Source organism: Puntigrus tetrazona, chromosome 9, assembly GCF_018831695.1.
Source record: "Puntigrus tetrazona isolate hp1 chromosome 9, ASM1883169v1, whole genome shotgun sequence".
NCBI lineage: Eukaryota > Metazoa > Chordata > Actinopteri > Cypriniformes > Cyprinidae > Puntigrus > Puntigrus tetrazona.
Window position 1 is genome coordinate 15,781,024 of NC_056707.1, and position 10,107 is coordinate 15,791,130.

Below are 10,107 nucleotides of genomic sequence, written 5' to 3' on the forward strand. Positions count from 1 at the left end.
TCCACTCACGTGAAGAATCAACCTCACTACTTGTTGCAATGCTTTAATACAGAGTCACTGATCTGACATGAAATTTCAAGTCTCAGTTCTAAACAAGTAAAAACCAGACGCCTCCTTTTTGGAGTATGGCCATCCATTGTAAAAGCAAACCTGAGTTCACTTGCCGTTTCTGAGGTTCAACTCATCTGATGTAAACGCACACATTTCTAGGATTTCATGTTGATCCTAATTTTTTAAGCGAGCGCTAGAAATGAAAGCAAGCAAAAACATAACCGCTCCGCTGACCTAGAGTCTGTGAAGTTAAGGTATGATTTATGGGTGACGGTAAGGGGAGGAGAGACGGAGGATAGAGTATCTGTGGGGTCAGGTGACAGGGCCAGGATCAGTTGCCACCACAGTGTGTTAAGGAAGAGGACCAGAGATAAAGACACAACCAGACAGCGGCCCCAAAAGCTATTTGAAACATTGCTTTTAGTCTTATCTTTGCAATTACTGTTAGCAATCTGATCCATTTGTCCTTTTAAGTAGAATTATGTATCTGCTACCTCACACACCACAGGTAACAGACTTTTTTGTTCGATAAGATTAGCCCAAAGGCATACTTATCTTTCTTTGAATTAAAAGCCACTTGGTTTGTTTTTATTTTGTTTTTATTTATTTTTAATTCAGTGCAATGACATTTATACCTTTCTATTGTCAAATAAACCTACTTAATGGGGTCACTGTACACACCGGTTAGTTTTTTATTTAATTTACATTGCCTTTTGCTGTATAATACATCTGAGCAACAACAATGCCCACTTTATTCACAGCACATCTTATGGACTTCTTTTTTTTAATATAAATAAACACAGATATACAGACTAATCACCCACATGAGGCCCCCTTAACACACACATACATCTCCAAATGGCTTTGTTAATCACGGTTGTGGGTGTGTGATTCTGTCAGGTGGAAAATAGAAACGGGCTCTCTATCTGCCACAATATAATGAAGGGGAATGTACGATAAAAAGCTGAAATGTGATTAGCTGAGGCTTTTGACAGTCATGCAGACACAAAAAAGCTGTTAAATTGTACAGGTTTATCTGTCTGTACAAAGAAAAGAAGTCATTATTTTGCCTCTGCCTCGTGAGAGTAGCTTTACGTAATATAGTCGGTGTCAAACAATATAAATGTCACAATTTTTTCAAACTACTAGATCTTGTTTTGTTTTGTTTTTGATGAGATCTTGCAGGTATGATATAGTATGCTGTACTACACTATTTACAAGTTTGGGGTGAAATTAATACTTTTTACAGCAATTTACTGAGGTTACATAACATTAAAGTGTATAATGTGATGTATAATGGTATAAAATATTTAGATTTGAAATAAATAAATGAAAAAAACAAAACAAAAAAACGTTAAGTGTTGAAATCAATTGTGCTGATTAATAAGAAATATTTATTGTGCATTAAATCATGCATAATAGAAGGATCAAGTGACCCTGAGGATTGGAGTAATGGCTGCTGAAAATTCAGCTTTTCCGTCATGGGAATGAGTTATATTTTAAAAGAAATTGAAAACGTATTATTTTAATAATATGTGTTTGACACTGTTTTTATTAAGTAAATACACTGAGCACAAGCTACATCTCAAAAGCATGCTACCTAAGACCAAATTTGGAAATATGCACATTTTATGTTTCCTTTGTTTATTAACATGACATTTTTTGTGCTTATCATATTGTCATGTCAGTGCTTTTATCTCTGTCTCTTGGGCTTATTGAAAATATTTGTGTTAACCAAGTTTGTGCCTGTGTGTTTTCTCTGTCTCTAGAGTGCCACGGTGGCTTTTAAAGAGCAGTGTGGGCTCCCCCCGATGGCCACACTAAAGCAGTGCATCCAGAGCTTAGCCACGAGGCTGCAGAGTCCAGATGGACCCCCAAGTGCCACACTCACTCTGAAGGAAGGTTACCCATGCCTAGAACCCGTGGGCAGCTTGAATGATGCCACTCGTAAACTGCTAAATGGTTATGACACGGTAAAAGACACCCTTTTATGTGGGCTATTTTAATGTCATGCATCATTACCGTTTGTTTTTCTGTTATTTTTCCGTCTGGATGTTGGTGGTTCTGTTTCATTGACCGTAATAGGCAGACTTTAAACTTAAGCAAAATTTTCCAGGCATCGGTAATGTGCAAATTTTTTTTTTCCTAAAAATGTAAGGATAGAGGGACCTCGGCATTTGTCAAAATAAAGAGTTTGTCGATAAAGCCATTCTTAAAACATGGCGTTTCGCTGCTGCGAATATAAGCTGCACTAACTCTACATTACCTGCCATTACAATGGCATTTGTCTTTTTAGCCATCCCACGTGTATGTGTGTGGGAGTAAGAACAGGAACATCGGAGTGAGTAAGACATTTCAGGCTTTAGTCACCACACTCCTCCTCTCCTTTCCTAGGTTTCCTCTTTCGCTGACTCTGGTCCTGCTGTGTGTTTGAGAGCCGGAGAGTCAGACAGCATTGACTGGCAGGGCTGCATTTTAAAAATATCTGCACTGTGAGAGAGGGCAGCAAGGGTCTTCTCAGAATTTTATTGCTTAAAGATATTTTTCGTAGTTTATAATAGAATTCTCAGATGTGTAATGAGTATTTTTGTTATGTCAGAAATGAGACGGTAGTTTGAATATAGAGTAGAAGTATAGACCTGTGAAATGAATCAATGAATGAATGAGTCATGTATAATTTAGCTTGAATAAGTCATTGAAGAATTTCCTGCAAAATTGGTAGTTTCTCATTCTTTTGGGAGACACGTGAGATCAGTAGGGTTTCCTTTTAAGGAAATTAGTCCCTTGGGTTCACATTTTTAACCATATTCATTAAATTGGCTCTCTGTGCAATACTGTTGAATAGTTTGAAATTGATTAACTGCTTTTGAAAGAAGACTCTTACGCTCACCAAGGCCACATTCATGTTTTAATGCAGTAAAACCTTAATATTACAAAGTATTATTACATTTTTAAAAAGCTGCTCACTTTAATATATTTCAGTAATGGTGAAGCATTCACATGATCTTTCAGAAGTCATTATAATATGCTAATTTGGTGCTCAAGAAATGTTTATTATCAGTGTTGAAAACCGTTGTGCTGCTTGTGCTTTCTAGCAACATTTTTCAGATTTGTGTGTGACTATTTAAAAGAATGGCATGCATTTAAACTAGAAATCATTTAACGCTGTAAATGTCTTTGCATTGATCAAAAAAAGTAATGTGTCTTTGCTGAATGAAAAGAGTAATTTCTTTTTCTCTTAAAATATATAAGCAGACCATAACATAGTTCCTATGTGCATCCTTCTTCAGATGATCTCTGCCAACAAACAGCTGATAGAAAATGCAGATGGAGTGCATGAGAGAATTGCACAAGTGCAGAAAGAAGGTGAGTAGAGGAGTGGGGATGAATCATCTTTGTATTTTCTTTCCACCGAATGATGTTTCAGTCAGGCCCCAGAGGATGTGTGAAAATCTTGAGAAACAATTCACAGATTTTTTCAAATTTGCATTCAAAGTAGATCCTGTTATCCACAACACACAGAGTCCCCTATCAACACTTGCCTTTTCTCCTGAAAGGTGCTGAAAATACCTTGTCAGAGTTGTTTTAAAATGATGCAAGTCTACACAGTATCCAGTGTTGATTGGGTAATTGTGCTAGGGATGCTCTTAATTACATTTTATAGTAGTGTGACAGCAGGACTGTTGCTAATAAATAGGGGTACTGTGCTACTGTTTATATTGTGGGGGCCCGCATTTGGCTAAATCGCAATGGATCCCCACCACTGGGGTCCCTTGAAATGTCACACTTTTCAACCCACAAGCAGTGGCTCTGTTTTTGCCGTTTTTCCTAGTAACATGCTACTAACGTTTTTCCAAAGCGCATTTGTTTTTGTAGCATGACACACCACAACACCACTGTTATGTGCAATTTTATTGGACACGCAGCTTTATAACTAAGTTAGTCGACGCAGTACTGAAAGAATTTAGCTTTGGAAAGTCAGATTCTTTTTTTTTTGTGACTCTTTTCATTCTGGTGGTGTCATGAAAATAAACGATTCACCATTTAAATAAATCATTCACAGTCCCTGCGTGGAGTCTTTCAATCTTCCTTTTTAATTCCTTTTTTTTTTTATCGCAGTGTTTGTGATTTTATATTTATTTATTAACTATAATACATTGTAAATGCTATTAAAATAGTATTATTGTAGTAATAGTAAGAATGCATAAAAGTTTTTAAAATTTTTATTTTTAGTTGCATGCAATACAGTTACAATAAATACTTTTTCAAAAGAGTAGCTTAACTGTTAAATTACTTTTAAATCATGATAGCTCAACAAATTATAGTTTTACCAACTTCCAAAATGCTGCAGTTATACAGTTGCTACTATAAAATCGTAAGAAAAGGATATGACAAGATAATTAAATGCTTTCTACATATCCAAGGCACTTAGGTCAAAATTCTGTGTTCTTATGTCCTTATGAGGGTATATTGATGAAATGAGAGCGAGTGAGTACAGGCAGCACAGCAGATTAGGAATGAAAGGGCAGCTTACAGAGGCCATGCCAAGATTCATCACGGGAAACACAATATTATCTAACCAGAGGATGAATGAGTACATATCATCCATTATTTGGCAGCTCAGTTTCTGCAGAAGCATGTTTGCACCATAAATGGCATTTTAAAAAAATCTCAAGCCAGAGGAAAAAATAAGATAAAATGATACATGTTATGTATGTGTTTGTTTTCTGTTGTTTGCCCTCTTAGGAATGGTGTTTCACGAAGACCTGCCCAGGTTGGGAGAAAAGGAAAATCTAAAAGGCCGTAAACAAAGTAAAGCTGTGGAAAGTTTCGCTTGGAACATCACTGTGCTGAAGGTAAATAGCGTGAGCTTCTCTTTCCCTCCCTCAAATAGCCTTGAATTTTTGGATGATGTTTTCACTCTGCTTTTAGACGGGAAAGGAGAAAGGCTTCTGTTGTTTTGAAATTCTATCTTGCAAGTTGTTTGACCTTTATAAATACAGCGTGTGTGTGGAGGACTTTTGAAATGTGCAAGTCCCAGTAGGTTTCGGTCGACTGGAAATTCATGTTTCAGTTCCATTTAATGTTTATGCAGTTTATGGGCTAAAAGATTATGCAACAGCACTAACCTTACATTTGGGACTATGAACAAGAGTCATTTCCATAAAAGCTATGAAAAACCAAGTCTCTTCAAAGTCTTGTTGTTTGCCTATTAACAATCAATAATTTGTCTATTTCCTTTAGAGAGGACATGCATTTCTAATTCATTTATTTTTCCCACTGAGTTCCACTATTAAAATGTTTTTGTTTAAAAATTGTTTACTATTCATTATCTTTTTACAATAGGCTCATTTGTGCCACTGAGACTTGTATATGAAATACTTTTGCATTTAAATACATCAAGAGAAGTATAACAAAGTATAACAAAAGAAAAATGTATGGCAGGTATTTGAGTTAACATTTTGATTACAAAACAATTTTGAAGAAAAAATATTGTATAAACGAATGAATTCTTCACAGTAAAATCTAAGAAAATAAGAATTATGAACATAAATGACATAGTTTATTGACAGTGAATGCTTCGGTAACTGACACGTAAAGAATCAGTGCTTTTGAACAAATTGGTTTGAAAGACTGGTTCAAAGATGCAATAATTCACTTAAAAAGACACTTATTGCCATCTACTGGTGCAAATATGTAACTTGCATGAAAAATCCCACTGTTAATGCATAGACTGTGAGCCTAATCATGACCCAGAGTTCATGTTAATTCATGCATCTCTCTCTTTTTAGGGTCAGTGTGACCTCCTGCGCAGTGCTAAGCTAGATGCTTTGGATATGTTGAGGCAGCTGGCTTTGGCCTGTGAGGCGTCCGGCCTGATCTTGACCTCTGACGGTCACTACACCCCTCACGGCCTGTCCTCCAGACGTGGCAGTAGCCACGGCAATGGTCGCATCTGAGCCCCAGAGACATGCACAGGCATTGAGAGAGCATTTATTCGTAGGTGAAAGAATGGTTGAATGTTGAACAGAAGGAAAGGCAGAGGTATAGGTGTCTCAGATGGACAGATGCTAGTCAGAACATTTGTCCTTTATTGAAGTGGGCGCTTCTTCTAGCTCAGCACTGAGCAGATGTTATTTGAGGACAAAATAAGGAATGTTCTTATCAAGACATACTGAATGAAGGACGTAAAAGGAATTAAAGCAAATTCCTAAGAGATATAAAATGACTGATGTCAACAATGTAGATTTCGCTGGAATGAAAAAACGTTCCTGCAATATTTAAAAGGACTTTAGTGTCGAACCCCTTGCAGTTCACAGACTAGCTCTTTCGAGCAAAAAAAAAAAAATGAATTATACATCTAAAACTACAACTAATCTTGAATACAGAAGACTTATTTGTCTTTCCCCTGGTTCATGACAAAACCACCAAAGCGTGAGGTTTGTTTACTCAGGTTAGCACATCTCAGAAATGCTTTTAGAAAGTCTGGCATTAGTCTTCATCATCTTCAGGGCTGTATCTTCATCTGCTATCGCTCAAATTGACTGACAGGTGATGCCCACCAGCAGGACAGCACAGTTTCTGCCCCTAAGCCCTATCCAGTCCAAAGTGTATGGGATACAACTGGTGCCTCTCTGTTTAAGGCAACCATATCCTCATCTTCCAGTGACATGGATCGTCTTCAGCTTATTAACAATGCAGAAAGAACTCAAGAAGGCTTTGTTAAAGTACTGCTCAGTGCTCCCTAACCGTGTTAACTGAGCCGGTTACTCAATGGGACAAGTACCGATTACGCCGCACTTCCATGTAATGTGTACGGAGTTAAGCACCTGGTATTGAAACAATGGTACAATATAATGAACTACAGTTTGGGTGTAAAATGACTGTATTTTTAACACGCATTCCTTGGCTTGATTGGATGAAGGCTTCCAATGAGTCCGCTGACATGGTCATAGCCACTTATTTTTGTCATATCAAAAACAAAAATGCTACTAAACATGGCAAGGATTGCTGCTGGTTGTTTAATTAAAAAAATACATATTATAAACAGCTTTGAGCACTGAGAGGATTAAGTAGATAAAAATCTAAAGTATAAACTGTTTTACAACTTTCATTGTGTAACATTTGACAGTGTTGTGATAGGCAAGGAAAATATCGGCAGTATTTTGTCTACTGCCATCAAAGACACTTACAATAGACTAGTTTTTGAGGTTTGCACCTTTTCTTTTCATGTTAACAGAGTAATAGAAATTAGATAGGCTATGTGAGATCGGGGAAAAAAAAAAAAATATATATTATTTTTCTTATGGTAGACAAGTAGAAGTGTTGGTACGTTGTGTGTGTGTATGTGAACGTACGTGTGAAAGGGTGCTAATGTAAAACTGTGTGAGATGTTTCAGTGGTACATGTTCTGAATGTGACCAGTCTGATGCCTGATCGATTTGCGTAGTTGTTTTTAAATGAAACCCTTACATTTTATTTTATAAGACCAAATGAGCATATTCACAACACGGAATATGTAGAAATCAATAACGAATGGGATGAGAAAAGGCATTACATTAACACATGAGTGAATGTCCCCTTTTGTGTCTCTTGCTCTCCTTTTTAACACTTTTACTCTTCTTTGTACCGTTCTTTAGTACTTTTTATGTACTTTTCTCTTTCTTTGTCTGTGCCATTGTTCTTTTCCTGTTCTCTGGTTTTGACTGAAAAGCGACCGTTTCATGCCTGGTCTGTGACCGTTTTTGTGCTTGTTCATGTCTGAACTGAATGTGTACTGATTCCTAAAGTGTTCCTTAAAAACAAATTGTTTGCTGAAGATTGAACAAAAATGTTTGTTGTGAATTATATAAGAAAATTGTAGATATTATATCTTTTATTGTCCACTTTATAAAACGTCCATGCGTTTGTAACACGTAACCCTCGTTTCTCCGGCCCCTGGACTTGTAACCCAGAGGACCCGTACCTGTATAGGGGCCAAAATCTAAATAATGAATACCCTTTCACAGTATTAGCTTTCCGTTCCAGTTGAGATGGCTCTTGAGACCAATCAGACATGTGAAGTGAGTTGTCTCACTTTAGATGGGTAAAATTACTCTTATGAGCAATCTGATACAAATACAATGTGTCGCTGTCCGTCAGGGTCGATGACGAGCAAAATGAATCCCATTGAGGTGCACTTTAAACTAAACAGAGCAATTCATTGGGACCGGTCTATTGATTCCTGCAGTATTAGATAGTGGTCAACATCTCAGACTGTGCAATATTACTCCGCTGTTTGACGTTAAACCTAATGACTAGTTTAATGGGGAGCATTAATAAAGCTGTCCTATTTTGTCATTTCTGCTTTTTTTTTTCTCACCCATGTGTGGTTAACTGTGCGTTTGTTGTGTCTGCCTTTCCTCTGACTCTTAAAAATGAAATATATTGTTTTGTCGCATTCTTGTTAGCAGTTGTTGTCCTTGTATAAATGGAGAGTATTTATTAAAGGTGACAAGCGTGCGTTAAACAAAGTAAACTTCAAAGCTACGTTGCTTTTATTTTGAAATGATGGTTTGTATTTTATAACATTAACAAATTGATGTAACACAGATGTGCCCCAGACTAAATAAAGCTATCTTTTACTGACTTGCTGTCTCTTCTGTTAACCATAACTGTTTTGTCTTATCAATAATGCTGGAGCTCTTTAGCCATTTAATGGGTCGTGTTTGGGTATGTTTGTTAATAGGAGGCCTATCCAGTCTGCTTAACAGTATTTTGTGGGGAAACGGTAGTTATCAATAATGACAACGGGAAATTATTCCAAGTAACCAGCAGGTGGAGTTGTTTCCAGTCTTTAAAATCAGAGCATTACTGCAGGCCTGTTGCTACTAAAGAAGTTATCTCATGCTTGTCAAGCCTATTGTAATTATACATTTAGATTTAGCTATGTGCACTAGAGGCTTATTATGACATTATTGCAGTATAGCATCTAATTAAGAATATACACTATTTTAAGTTGTGCTTTATTAACATATGCAAGCACTTAAATGACTTTCATTATAATTTAAGAACCGAAACAACAGCCGCTTCTGAATGGAATAAGTAAGAATGAATGGTTAGCAAACCTTTTAAAAGTAGAATCACGTTTTACACATTCATTACCATAATTTTTCTCAGGTATAAAAATATGGACACTCAATCTTTACCTTTGCAGTTATGATGCATAAACTAAGATTAAAGTAAGCCGATGAACAGATACAGTCTGGTTTTGCCTAAATGCAGTGCAAGTATTTCTCTACCACCATTTGTTATTTTTATTTTTATCATCATCATTAATATTTTCCTTTTCATATAGGTTGGCTACTATCAACAGTGAAACAACTTTAGGTCTATGCGACCGAGAGTATCCTGTTGTTAGCAGAATTACCTCTTGGTGGAGACAGTGACATAGAATTACAGTGAGGAATGAATACCACTCTGGCAGGCAACCCATTTGAAAAGGCAGAAAACAAATTCAAAATTATGAGTCAAATATAATAAACATATTTTATTCATTTTGTTATTATCGCTTATCCCGTGATATCTTTACTTAAATATGCGTCTTTGTCACAATTCATTCAATTCAAGTTGTCACTAAAAAACAAACAAACAGATAAAACCCCCTCCAGTAAGTGCTTTGATTCTGAACCAAAACATGGCTGTGGAGTCTCTGCCCATTACACACGGCGCTGGGTTTTATAGACACGTGCCCCACAGGAAAAGATGTAAGAAGAAGTGACATTGTGCCAAACGGACAGGTGAAACGACAGGCTGACGGCCTCTAATGCAGCGAACATCTGCCTTCTTTTGGTTTGTGTCAAGAGCATGCGCAGATCTGCCCTCCGATCCCGCCTGAGGGCATGAGAGTCCGAGTGCAGCTACGAGGTCTTTTTTTTACTTTTTTTAAATACATTTTTAAGACATTCTATAATGGTCACAGCGCGGCCAAAATATTTTTTAAAACTCAATTTTAGACGTTCACCTCAGATCTTGAGTTTATTTGTGCTTTACAATGCCTGAGAACTATTTTTAAGG

General features: G+C 36.8%; 1 protein-coding gene across 1 annotated transcript in view; it reads left to right on the forward strand.

Moving 5' to 3' along the window:
• The window catches only part of plcl1 (phospholipase C like 1), a 55,133-nt gene extending 46,454 nt beyond the window's left edge, over positions 1 to 8,679 (forward strand). Inside the window, exons 5-8 of the mRNA XM_043248817.1 lie at positions 1,821 to 2,024; positions 3,342 to 3,417; positions 4,798 to 4,907; positions 5,844 to 8,679. Of these exons, the coding sequence (XP_043104752.1) occupies positions 1,821 to 2,024; positions 3,342 to 3,417; positions 4,798 to 4,907; positions 5,844 to 6,011 (558 nt within the window). The 3' untranslated portion in view covers positions 6,012 to 8,679. The remainder of the gene's footprint in view (positions 1 to 1,820; positions 2,025 to 3,341; positions 3,418 to 4,797; positions 4,908 to 5,843) is intronic.
• Positions 8,680 to 10,107: the final 1,428 nt, after the last annotated feature.